Below are 13177 nucleotides of genomic sequence, written 5' to 3'. Positions count from 1 at the left end.
GACAGGGGACGCGTGGCATACCCGAGACGTCCGGAGGAAAAGCGCCGAAGGTGAATGGCATCTCTTTGCATGGTCGTCCAACCATCCAGCCGTCTGTGCCGTCGTCAGGGGGTGAGAACGGAGTCGCAAGGGGCACTTGGCCCATGCAACGTCAGGAGCGGGGCAGCTGCGGGGAACAGTGTGGCGCCGACGCTAGGAAAGCAGCCACACTTGGCGAAACGGCGGGTGATCTGCGAGAAAACGGTGGAAAGGGCTCCGTTATCAACTCCGTCTCCGTGTTTCGTCCACAGTAAGTGTAGGGGTAATGCCGTTATTGCAGTCGGATCCAGGATGTCAGAAGTCTTCTCCACCAGAGAGTTCAGGCCGGCAGGCAGACAGATGGCTGAGTGTGGCGCTGGAACATTTGTCCTCTGGTGTGGTGGTGGTGTTGTGTTGTGTTGGTGGCGGTGGTTCTGGTAGTGGTAGTAGAGCTTGTAACACAGAACTCTCAAATTCGAACTAGGCGGCGTTGAGGGTTGCCATGCTAAGTTTTGCCCTCCATCTTGGTCGTTGTTGTCGAAGGCATGTGTCGGTAGCCGTCTCGAGCTGATGTGATGATGGCGGAGACGTCGGATTCGCACAGAAGTCGAACATGTGCATTCTGGGAACGCATGTTGTCGTCGGTAAGGCTATTCGCGGTAGATGGGATTTCAACTGTAACACCCGGGCCGCATAGAGTTTGCACCACGCACGGAAATACAACGTCGGATCGCAGTGGTGGTAGATCGGGGGCGGTTGTGAGAGTTGAGTGTGACAGGGAGAGGGAAGGACATGCGGGGCGTGCGTCACTGGGACGGGACAACGGCAGCCGATGAGACCCATGTCCTCGGCCAAGGATAAACTGAGATTCCGTTGTCGATAAGATTAGATATGGGCTGATAAGATACCTAGGTAACTGAACATTGTGGCTGGGGCTAAGTTGGTGGCTTTCACCAATGTGGCAGAAGCGGGGTTGTGGCTGGACCTCACCTTATCGCGGGGCCGCCTGTGGGGCAACGACGCATGAATGGGAGCATGAAGCATGACGGAGCTCCAAACCCAAGCAACCCAGACAAACAAACAGCCTGTTGCGAGATTGGACGACCCAGGACGTGTTGACCGCGACCACCAAACAAAGCAACAAACAACTACGCGTTTGAGCTATATCGCAGCTATTATCACACAACTCCTGACCCGGACAAAAGCTTCATTCTCGCATCAGCGGTTGAATTCCAGCAACACCCATCACAAACATCACCAACCTCACCTTCAACCACGATGCCCGACCTCAACTCTGTTCCGGCCTCGCCACATCCTCCTAGCGCCTCGCGGCGCTCTTCCTCTCACCAGATGCCGCCTCCTCCACTTCCAGCGCAATCTTCCGACTCCTCTGTCCTCAACATCCTCCCGTCGAACCAGAACACAGTCAACCATCCGCCTTCCAACCCTCCCGTAGGATCTCCACCGATGGCTCCAGCAGTAGCAGCGTCGCCGCCAGCCTTCCCTGAGCCCTCTGTCTCCGGCCCAGGCCCCATCCGTCACCCGCGACCCATCACCGCGTCCGATCTTCACATGCAGTTGGAGAAAGAGCAAGAGGCAGTGGTACGTCAGGCAGACTTACACGCTCCAGGAATACCAAAGGCTAATCACGAGTGATAGGTGAACCGCCTTACACGAGAGCTCCAACTTCTTCGAACAGCGCAGAACGCCTCCGTGGCATCCAACGCCTCTTCCACATCAGCCTCCAACACGACCGAAGCACCCGACACCCACCTCCTCTCCGGCGCCGCTTTCTCCACCCCAGCTGTCCCGTCTAACAGCTCCCGCCGGCACCACCGTACGGCGTCCAACGCCAGCACCCGAAGCCAGACCGCCGTCGCGGGCTCAGCCGCCGTGTCCACCACGTCCATCCCAATCGCCCGGCCCTCGCACCCCGGCCGCCAAGACAGCGTGGCCTCCCGCCATAGCCTATCGTCCTCGCCGGCGCCATCGCAACACTACCTGGACCCGACCAGCACCAGCGGCCTGACATATTTCCAGCAGCAGCGCCTGCCGCAGCAGCATACTGGTGGCACCTCGGTCGCTGCCACCCCCGGCGGCAGCGAGGCGCAGCTCTCGCCTGGCCTGATGCCCACGACGTCGCGGTATGAGGAGACGGCGTTGCACCGACAGGAACTAGAGAAGGCCAAGCAGGAGAACGAGGTGCTGAAGCAGAGAATACGAGATCTAGAGAAGATGGTCAGGGAGAAGACGGCCGCCGCTGGGCGGGACCGGAGCGAGAGTACGAGCAGTGCTAACGCTGCGGCTGCGACTGTGGCGGATGCCACCAGCGTTGGTACCACTACCGGAGGTGCTGGTATAGCCGGCTCCAACAGACGTCCCGGAGGCGAGAGGGAGCGGTCTTTGACGGCCATGAGCATCGCAAGCAGTGTTGCTGTTGGCGTGCCTGATGAGGAGGTGCAGGTTGGTGAGAGTGCGGCGAGCTCTGGCGTGAAGCCCTGAGGCCCGTCAACAGTGGAGTGGAGGCGGATGTTTCCTTATTCAAGACATTGCTAGCGATGAGATTATTGTGAATGAATTATGGGTCATGACAACACAGACAATGGCGTTTGGGAATTGCAGATGAGGGAACATGCCCTTACAAAGGGGCGAACCCGGCTCACGACTTTTCATAGTAATATAGACATTGAACGATCACAGGTCATGAACTTGCATTTTTGCAGAAGCATTGTTGTCTGAGCGTGCCAATCTCTTGTTCCTAATGCGATTGGAGTGAAGTCTAGACGAATAGAGTCGGGTTCTAAAGGGGCCTGATATTAACAATGTCTGAAAGCACCCGCCTTATTCAAGACATTAACAAAAAAATTCCAAATTTATGGGATTGCTTTCAAATGCAAAAAGTTTTTTCCTATATGAGAGACAAGGCTGTCCCATCCTATCATGAACAGCGTCGGAGAGAAATCAACGCAATCCAAAGTCGCATCTGAAATTTCTGAAATCTCCATGAAAATCTCGAGAAGCCACACTATCCGTCTTGTCGACTTGCGTTTTTCGCAGTGCCGACTGCTCAGCCTATTGCTCTATTGCGACTCCAGCGTATTAGTTCACAAAGACTTTTTGGGCATATGTTACATTTGCTGGAGAGGCAATTCGAGCTTGGACGAATCGACGATCCACGAACGCTGTCCGAACTCACAACGGGAGCCGCCTCGGTGATGCTATGTGGCCAAGTTGCCCAACCGTTCTCACTCCTTTGAATCCAAGCCCGTATCTTGGAGTTCGGTAGCTTCGAGATCATTAGCTTGCTTTTTCTTGACAATCAATCAGTAACCTGAAGCAACACTGCTATCGGCCTACGAGGAGACTTCTCCACATATCACAGCGTATTCACAATTCATAGCAACCAACACAAACCACCATGTCGATGAGAAATTTCTCATTCACTTGTCACCTCGATCGTTGCCATAAGGGCGTAGTCTCGGCATCATTCCAAGATTTCCATTTCCTCCAGTATGATACAATCCCCAGTAGTCAGGGAGGCCGTAAACCGGAAAAAAAGAAAGGCCATCTTCCTCTCCTCCAAGAAACGATCCCCATCTAATTCCAAAGATCACACTGACACTCATTACCAGACCAAAACTCGAGGCGAGTATACTTGCACTTGGGCAAGGTCCCGCGCTTGCAGCAGTGGTTGCAATCCGCATCCACCTGGCACGTCAAGCCCTTCCAGTTCTCAGTGCAGGGCTTACACTCGCACATACTCTTCTCACCGCAAAGCAGATTCCCCTTGCCAGCACAGTCGAGCGCACTCGAGTCGCAGTCCCGGCTGCCACTGCACATGAAGGAGCGACAGCGGCACGTGTCCTTCTCGCAGACGGAGACCTCGTACTCTGTGCACCCGATCGTGGCGCACTCCTTGTGCGCGGTACACTTGTCGCCCTCGGCGAGACGGCGGGGAGGGTTCTCGGCGGCGCAGGCGCAGAAGTTGGCTTCCTTGTCAAGGGGCCCGTCGGGGATGGTGCAGGACTTGTACGGCTTGTCTTCGTTGCAGCGGATCGTGGAGCAGTCGTCGTGCGAGGCGCAGCCGACGCCTTCGGACTGGTAGTAGTCGCACTGGCAGCCGCCCGAGAGGCCGACGCCGCCGGTGTCGTCTGAGGTAGGCTTGATGCACTTGCCGCGGCGGTTCTTGGTGCCGTCGCAGGGGAGGCCGTCGCAGTGGGAGTCGACTGTGCAGAAGGCGCCTGGCTTGAGGGCGAGGGCTTCGCATTGGCAGATGGAGTCTGCTCCGGGGAAGTTAATGAGCGGGCGACAGGTGGAGAAGTGGTTTGCGTCACATTTCAGGTGTTCGCAGTCTGCTGCCGCGGCGCAGGGCTCGAAGAGCTTGGGGCGGTTGACGCAGCGGCAGGTTGGCTTGGGGTTCGCGCCCTTTGTGATGCAAGCGTACGTCTGGTTACTACCGCAGGAGAGGGAGGAGCAGTGCTGAGTCGTGTTGCAGCCGATGATAGAGGTCTGGGAGGGGTCCCAGGCCGAGAGAGTGACGGTGAACAACGCGGAGGCGGTGGAAGAAGAACCGTTCTTGGTGGCTGTGGGGAATAACCAGTCGTTATCGCCCGTCCAGGAGGTCCTTGAAGCAAAGCCGTTAGAAGAGATGCTGCTTGTAGAGGAGCCTGTGGACAACGTGATGAGGTTTGTCGGAGACGTGTAGTTCACAGGCAGCGCGGTGTTTGTGTACATCCCAGGCACCGGAGTGGCGGGAGTCTTGGTGTAGCCGAGACTCTCGGAGAGAACACATCGACAGGCACCATACAGGCAGGCACCGAACCGGGGTTGAGGGCACGCAAGAGAGCCGCACTCGGCGTCGGCAGTACAAGCCTGCGTGGGGCGCGGAAGCACGGAGGCGGCCGAAGCAGCAACGGAGGACGCGGAAGCGGCAGCTGACGACGAGTTATGCGCCAACAGACAGGCCTCAACCTCACCACCTTCATCTTCCTGTCGACGGTGCTTCGACGGGGGCGGAGGCGGAGGCGGCTTGGTGGATCCGTCTGCGATGATGATCTTGTTGCCGGAACCGCACCACGTCTTCTCAAAGATGACGTGCTTCTCGAACCGGATGCGCAGCTTCCTCTCCGAGTACTTCTTGCCCTCCTCAACGTGCGAGGGGTGATACTGCCAGTTGACGAGGCCGTACTCGGGCTGCATGTCGGGGTTCCTCTGCGCCATGTTCGGGCGTGGCGCGTACGTGATGATCTTGACAAAGTCCTTGTCGTTGATGCCCAGCTTCTGCCTCAAGATGTTTTGAATCCGCTCCACTTGCCAGCTGTACGCCGTCCGCATCGCCGAGTCCTGATACTGCAAGGAAGGGCCCCTCATGTCCTTGTGAGCGCGGGTGATGATGCCGGCCCAGAGCCACGTCTTGGTCTTGACATCAAAGGGTTCGCCCGAGTTCTTTGCCGCGAACTCGACGAAGCCCGGGTTGCGCGTGGGGACTTTGCCGTTCTTGAGCTGCCTGTAGGAGCCGCGATTGTTGCCCCAGGAGAGGAAGTCCACGACGCCTTCGCCAAAGTACTCGATCTGCGACTTTGGGTAAACCCTGGCCCACTCCGTCGTGTCGCCGCTGCCAAACTCCGCGCCCAGGCTGAAGGTGGGAATCTCCCACATGTGGCTGGTCCAGACGCCGGCCGGGGACGCGACGACGACGACGGTGCAGCCCCAGATGGGTCCCGAGCCGCCGAAGCGCGGCCGGTTCGTGTACGTGCCGTCGACCTCTTGGTTGAATCTGACCATGGAGCTCGTGGACCAGATCTCAGGGACGTTGGTGACGCCGCCGTAGCCTGGGCCTCGTTCGTCAACCGCGTGGCGCATGCGGGTGTACCACCACCGTTCACCGCCGATGGAGTCTTCGGGCTCGATCATGGTCTCTGATTCGAGATCGAGCTCCGCCTGAATCGGGCCCTTGGCGGGGTCGTTGGAAGGCGGTGCTCGGGACTTCAGGCGCGAGGGACCTTCGAGGGGCGGGGGAGGGAACTTCTTATAGTCGCAGACGCTCAGCTTGGGAGAGCCGAGACCGCAGGCGATCATGTGCGGGCAGGTTCCTTCATCTTGTCTGAGTTTGAGTTTCTTCGCGGGAGGACGAGGGGTGCCAGTGTCGGACGGGCGAGGAGTGTCTTCGTCGTCGGAAGGGGGAGGAGAATCGTTAGCAGAAGGACGAGTCGTATCCTGGTTCGGATCGCGAGGGGGACTCGGTCTGAGGTCGAACCGGACGGGGGCCTCCGGCTGCGTCACAAGTCCATCGCCACACCAGGCATCGCGGTGGATGATACTCTTCTCGAAGCGAACCACGAGCTCCTTCTTGCCGCTGGAGCCCTTGGGCGTGTACTGCCAGCTGAAGAGGCCGTCCCAGGGGTTCGAGGCGCGGCGGTCGGCAGGGGGGGTGGCGCGGCCCAAATCGTACTGAAAGTCCTTGTCGAGCACTTCTTTGGGTTCGTACCCGTAGATGGTGATGTACTTCTTGTCAATCTTGCACTGCTCGGTGAGAATCGACATGATCAGGGAGTTTTGGTGAGCGTAGTACATTTTGCCCGTCGTCTCGATGGGGACAAACATGATTGTCCGGAAGAATTGGTAGTCGTCGCCGTAGAGGGGACCGCCGGGGAGGTTCATCGGGCACAACGCGGGATATTCCTTTTGCTTGGGCGTATCGAGCGAGCCATACTGGAGGAAGCGGTTGACATTCTGCTCAAAGTAGTAGGGCTCTCTGTAACCCTTCTCGACCTTGAAGTACTTCTCTTCATCAGGGGGGATGTTGAAGTTGGGAATCTCCCACAGGTGGTTGGCGTAGACGCCCTCGGGGGAAAAAGAGGCGATGATGGTACAGCCCCAGACGGGACCGGCGCCGCCGCCGTGAGGGGTGGGACCGAAAGCTTCCCAGGAGGCCGAGGAGTCGTGTCCGGTCTTGCTTCCCATGGCTAGGCCGGGACCGTAGTACTTTGCGACACGGCGCATCTTCTCCCACCACTCGTACTCGCCTTCGTGCCATTCTTCGGGTTCGGAAATGGTCTCGGTGAGAATGTCCTCGTCCCACCAGCCCTGCCGAGCTTCCAGCTTTTTGTTGTCATCTTGGCATGAAAGACACTTTCCGGCCATGCAGCCAGCGGTGGGCTTGGGCTTCTTGGTCGTGTAAGTGGTTGTAGTCGTGGTTTCGATGCTGGTGCAGAGCTGTGTCGTCCGGCAGGTGGCTGTCGCGCAACTGGTGGTGAAGCTGCTCGTTCCCTGGCTTCGAATCTGCGAGACGACGCATGGCTGAGTGCAGTGAGGGGCGATGGTGTATGTCTGGGTGCAGGATGAGGTTGAGGTGGACGTGGATGTCTCCTTCTCGGACTGGGAGGGCTCAGGCTCATCGGGCTCTGTCTTGCCCGCTGGTTTATTGGTGCCGAAGCCAATATCCATGCCATGGCCAAGGATGTTGCGTGCTTTGTTGAGTATGTCGATGCCGAGGTCGATTCTGAAATCGAAGAGGGAGTTCTCGTCGTCATCATCACTTGTATGCCCGCGGTCATCGTCATCGCTGCCATGGCCGTCGTCACCTCCATGATCATCGTCTCCTCCATGATCGTCGTCATCTCCCCCGTGGTCATCATCTCCTCCATCATCATCGTCGTCGCCGCCGTGGTCGTCATCTCCGCCATCATCATCGTCTCCTCCGTGGTCGTCGTCGTCGCCGCCGCCATCATCGTCATCATCATCGCCGCCATGGTCGCCATCATCATCATCATCATCGCTGCCTCCTCCATACCCAGGATCGCCAGGCATAGCAACTCCCTTCGTAGAAGTGTGTTCAGGGAGTGTAACTCCATTCACCGAAGACGGGGGCTTCGAAGGCTTCTCAGGCCAGGGGTATCCGAGGGGGTTGGCTGAGGGGGCAGGCAGGCAGATCTCATCAGGAACAAGGCAATCTGGATTGCAGAGATCAAGCGAGATGCATCGCCAGGCAGGGAAGCTGGTTGTGATGACGTCTCCGTTGATGGTAGTCCGGGTTGGGACGTCGATAGACAGCCAGGTGACACTGGTGGTCTTCAAGCTTCCATCTGTCTTAGTTCCGGCCAGAGGCTCGATGGTGATGGTGCCGAAAGGCGGGACAAGGGCAGGATTGGAAGTCTCTGTGGGCTGTGAAGTTGTGGAGGCAGCAGAAGCCTTGCTCGATGTCTTCTCTGATCCGGTTGTAGGCACGGATGAGTTTGTCTGGGATGGAAGAGTGCTCGAGGCAATGGGCGAGGCAGGGGGAACGGTGGTGCTGACTTGGACAGGAGTTGTGGTTCCCGAACCGATCACAGAGGATGGGGAGACTGAAAGCTTGGATTGAACAGACGACTTTGAGACGCTCACAGAGACCGAACTGTTGGCAGATTGAAAGCCTCCAGAGTTGAGGGTCGTCATGGTAGATCTCGAAGGAACTGAGGTATTGGAAGAGAATAAGCTACCAGATATGAGGGTCGTCGTGGTGGAGTTGGCCCAGAGAGGAATACTGCTGGTTCTGATCGGCGACAGCAGAGAGCTCGTGGTTGAGTTCTTCCAGATAACGGTCTGAGATGTGAAAGTTCCACCAATACCGCTACCTGGTCCAGTCCAGAAGATGCCAGACGCCGTAGTCGTATGCTGGACACTTGTCACATTGTGACTAGGGAACAAGTGAGACCAAGACGACGAGACAATGCCGGTGCCATTGATTGACGTCGTAAAGTTTCGGACAGACGAGGCGATGCTGCTGAAGAAGCCGCTGAGAGCGGAAGAATCGGACATCGTAGCAGAGGGAGCGGTGACAATCGGGCCATCAGAATTCGTGGAATCGTAGAGAGTATAGACCTCAGTGTACGTGGTTGGAACCCAAGTGGTCTTTCCACAAGCACAAGGGCAGACAGAGGAAGATCCATTATTAAACTTGAGCGTGGCGGTGCCGGGCGTGAAGCTCTCACAGGCACACTCGAAAGCGGAGGTGATGGTCGGGACGGATTCTGCAAAATATTGTCAGCTCATCATTCATCGTCAAGAGTGAGCACCTTCAAGTATCAAAGAGAAATGACGGAATAATTGATGAAACTTACGGGCGAAGGTAAGGGCGAGCAACTGGAACAGAAGCAAAGCCCAAAGGACTCCGGGAGCCCAATGGAGCCGGGCGGCGGCCATCCTCACTGTAGATGACGTTAGATGAAGATTAAAGAGTTGTCGAGCTTAATGAAAACGTACTGGCAGTGGGATTGAAGGCAAATGACTGAATGGCAGAGGACGGGAGTGAGGTTTGGGGGATTTCGTAGATCGCAAGTGTTTGGCAAGTCGCGATGGGTTGGGTTGGTGTTGAGGGGAGGAGGGGAGAGGGAGGTGATAGAGTGAGAATAGAAGAAAGAAACAAATTGTATTTCCTCCAGCTTGATTGCTGTGCGAGAAGAATTTGAGGCCTCGGCTAAGACGAATACAAAGGATGAGGTGGATGAATATACCACAGACCTGTTCTTCAGTCGAGGAAGGAGCTCAAGCGACGGGTGAATTTGAGCATGATAATTCACGTTTCGTTCACCGCCTTCATCCATATCGGGTAATTAAAGAAGACCACCATTGCCGGAATGTGAGACCCACCAAGGGTAAATGGTTCTGGGTTTATATCAGTGCTCTTTAAGTTGCATCACAGATAGAGAAGGTTCACATATCTCTGGCAGGTGGTTCAGAGCTTGCAACGTGACCTTCAGCCTTTTGATTCTCCTGCTCTCTTGCCTGACTGCCCTCGAAAAGACATAATGTGGCATGGTATTTTGATGATAAAAGTTTGCCATGAAAGGTAACTCAATAGGAGTACATGCCATAAGTCCTTTGTGGCATTGAGCTTCTGCGCGTTCTATTTGGCCCCCCAGTTGAGCTACCAGATAACCTTTATCACCACATGCGAGTGCAGCAAATAGAAGAAGACTACTCGGCATAGGCTAAGGTAAGGTATGTTACTACCATTCATGTGTCTCATTGCATTTGAACGAGAACTCTGCACCGAAAGATTTACTTGGAATTCCTTTGATCGGAATCGCTATCACTGTTGGACAAATCTTTGTCAGGCCGATTTGTATTACGCAGCCTCTATGCTCTAGCGGTCCAACATTTGGCATCTAATGACAAATTTCAATTCAATGGAAAATGTCCATGGTATTCCCAGCAATTGTGTTTCATGAAGATCACAACGAGAGATTTAGACATAATTACTACGATGAAAACCTCGCGACTAAATCAACGGAAACCGGTCTCCACCAACTCAAATCCTGCTCTTATCCCGCGTATCCTTGACAACATCAAACCCAGTCCACCCATCCAACTTCTCCCGAATCTCTTTGGCATACTGCGGAATCCCGCCCGCAAAGTTGACCTGCTCAAACGCCTTACCCGGCATCGACCCACCCATATACGTTGACCGCGTCGTCGGGAACAAGCTCGCGTCGCTCAACTCGTTGATCCGCTGCTTCCACGCCTTGGTCGCGTCCGCCGTCGGGTTGACGTACTTGATACTCTCCCGCTCAATCTTGCGGATGCAGTCGGCGATCCAGCGGCCCTGGACCTCGACCGTCGAGGGCCCGTTGCTCAGCAGCGTGGGACCGTGGGGGCCGTACATGTGGAACATATTGGGGTAGCCGCTGACGGTGGTGCCGAGGTAGGTGTTTGCCGCGGCCTTCCACTCGTCTTGGAGGTAGGTGTTGTTGATGCTCTTTAGGCCCATGTTTGTCATGCCTCCGGTGGTGATATCCTGGGGAAGGGTTTGTGTTAGCTTTTAACGAGGTCTGCAACGTTACGTACGCAGGGAAAGGATGGGGTGCTAAGGTGCTCCGTATTATGCTTTGCCGCGTTCGAAGACACTGGCACAAGATTCCGACCCCTTGCCTCCGCAGATGAAAGAGGAGAAGACTTACGAAACCAGTGGCTATGGCAACCACATCAAAGTCGTACGTCGTCCCGTCCTTCAACCTGATGCCCGTTTCCGTGAAGCTGTCAATCTCGTTCTTGCTAATGTCGACAACGTCCACATTGGCCTTGTTGAACTGCTCATAGTAATTCTGCTCCAAGCAAGGCCTCTTGACGCCAAAGAAATGCGGCATTTTGTCCACCTTTGGCGCCAAAATATCCCTCTTCCTCGCATCCCCAATCCGGGTCCGCACATTCCTCGCCCAAAAGTCGTATGCCTCCTTATTCGCATCCGCATCGAATAACATATCCTTGTAATTTCCCAACCAGAACCGGAACCCGCCGTGCTCCCACAGCTGCCGATAGAACGCCTCCCGCTCCTCGGGCGAGTCGTCAAAGGTGTTGCGCTCCACCATGCCATAGAAGAAGCCGCCGAAGCACTTCTCGCGCAGCTGGTAGAGGCGCGGGTACCAGTCCTTGGCGATGTTCTGCTCCTGCGCCGTGAGGTTGCGCTTGCCCATCGGCACCGCCAGGTTCGGCGTGCGCTGGATGACTTTGAGCTCGCCGCTCTCGCCGACAGCTTTGCCCCATTCTTGGGAGATTTGGACGCCCGAGGCGCCGGTGCCGATGACGGCGCAGCGCTTGCCGCGGACGGGGACGTTTTCTTCGGGCCAGAAGGAGGAGTGGTGGACTACGCCTTTGAACTTTTCGACGCCGGGCCAGTTGGGGATGTAGCGTTTTGAGGCCTAGGTCCTTGGTGGTGAGTTTTACGGCAGAATGAGGAGTGAGAGGGGGTTTGTTGACTTACGAAGCCGGCTGCGACGACAAAGTACTTGCTCTTTGCTAGGCGGCCGTCGGCGGTCTTTACGTGCCATTTGCCTTCGTCTGGTTGGAATTGGGCGCCAGTGACGACGGTATCGAATGAGCAGTCTTTGGAAAGATCCAGGACCTGCGTGACTTCCGTGTTAGCTTTTGTTCAAGTGTATCCCTTTGAATTGTCTTGTGGTGACTGACCTTGTCAACGTGATCAAAGTACTGACGAAGCTCCTGGTAGTTGGGGTAGTTGGTCGACCACGTCCAGTCCTTGAACACCTCGGGCCACGAGAACTCATACTCTGGGACCTCTGAGTCGACCCGGGCACCAGGGTAGCGGTTCCAGCGCCAAGTTCCTCCGAACGAGGTTCCGGCTTCGTAGATGACGGCCCGCAGTCCCATCTCCCGGAGGGTCTTTAGCATAAAAACCCCGCCTTTGATAACCATATTAGTCTTTGAGGATGATTCGAGTAAGATTTGCGGTTTGATAGCTCACCGAATCCACCGCCTACGATGAGAACATCTACATCGAGGTTATCGGCGTAGGGCCCGTCCGTCCGACGACGCTTGGCATAGTCCGTCAGATCGGTCGCAAATTTCTTTTGCTGGGTAGCTGTAATCGTAGCCATGTCTGGAATTTGCAATATCGAATTCTCAGAAGTAAATGTCAAACGATGATGATAATGATATAATGGGAGTTAAGGACGACGAATACTGTTCTTTCGTCCAATTTCTCCAGATTTCACACAGAGTCGAGGGAGCTCAATGCTTCTTATAGCCTCGTGTGACGACATACTGAAGTCTACCTTATCCAGTTCGTTTCGCATGAGACGTGTTGCTTTACGTGACATCAGACGACTGCAACGGGTATCCCCAGAAGCATCTCCATGGGGACACGGTACTCCAACTTCATGTACGGATACCTTGGAAGAGGCAACCGCAGTTACATTCTCCGCACGAACATCTGCCCGCATTCGTGGCATTGCATCGATATCCCCATCAAAGATGCTGCTATCGCCCGTAGAGGCCGCAGACCCCGAGGCCTTCAAAGCAACGTTGGACGCATGAGGCCGCAGCAGATGTTCTCTATCCCGCATCACCCGGCGAGGTTGCACTCACCTCAGACATGCAGCAAAACATGTCGAAGTCCGCATATCTTTTGCCTCAAACACCAGCCTCGCCGTCGCGTCTGCATCCCCGCAGCATATCGAAGGAGGAGACGAGTCGAGGGGAGGAGCCGCTGCGGATCCGCCCTGCAGGCAAGGCGATGGGCGGATACTGGATGGAAGAGGATTCAGACAAAATGGGATGTCACAGTGAAATGCGGAGAGCCGCTGCGGCCGTGAAGCGGATCCGCAACTGCCGTGACACTACTGTGTGCTGTTCTCACAACCGCTTTGCGGGGAAGGGCAAACTC

At 55.9% G+C, this 13177-nt stretch overlaps 3 protein-coding genes across 3 annotated transcripts; 1 reads left to right on the top strand and 2 right to left on the bottom strand.

The window, feature by feature from the left end:
* Positions 1-1296: 1296 nt before the first annotated feature.
* BDZ83DRAFT_719535 (uncharacterized protein) lies at positions 1297-2520 on the top strand (the record flags this gene model as incomplete). Its single annotated transcript, XM_060512184.1, has 2 exons — positions 1297-1620; positions 1678-2520. 2 exons carry the CDS (start codon positions 1297-1299, stop codon positions 2518-2520), a joined length of 1167 nt encoding a protein of 388 aa, XP_060365007.1.
* A 1095-nt stretch (positions 2521-3615) lies between these two features.
* Positions 3616-8949, bottom strand: BDZ83DRAFT_577485 (uncharacterized protein; the record flags this gene model as incomplete). The annotated part of the gene is made up of 6 exons (XM_060505024.1): positions 3616-3826; positions 4046-4497; positions 4762-5820; positions 5869-6182; positions 6258-7795; positions 8768-8949. Coding segments are annotated over 6 exons (3756 nt in total), but the record flags the coding sequence as incomplete, so codon positions are not given.
* Positions 8950-10306: 1357 nt separating this feature from the next.
* Positions 10307-12389, bottom strand: BDZ83DRAFT_577445 (HK97 family phage prohead protease; the record flags this gene model as incomplete). The annotated part of the gene is made up of 5 exons (XM_060505020.1): positions 10307-10792; positions 10956-11693; positions 11756-11896; positions 11962-12194; positions 12257-12389. The coding sequence occupies 5 exons, from the start codon at positions 12387-12389 to the stop codon at positions 10307-10309; spliced, it is 1731 nt and encodes a 576-aa protein (XP_060365005.1).
* Between the last annotated feature and the right edge of the window lie 788 nt (positions 12390-13177).

This window comes from Colletotrichum acutatum (genome assembly GCF_030867785.1).
Source record: "Colletotrichum acutatum strain CBS 112980 chromosome Unknown BDZ83scaffold_46, whole genome shotgun sequence".
Classification (NCBI taxonomy): domain Eukaryota; kingdom Fungi; phylum Ascomycota; class Sordariomycetes; order Glomerellales; family Glomerellaceae; genus Colletotrichum; species Colletotrichum acutatum.
Note: the sequence above shows the minus strand (reverse complement) of the source record. Positions and strands in the feature narration are given on the sequence as shown.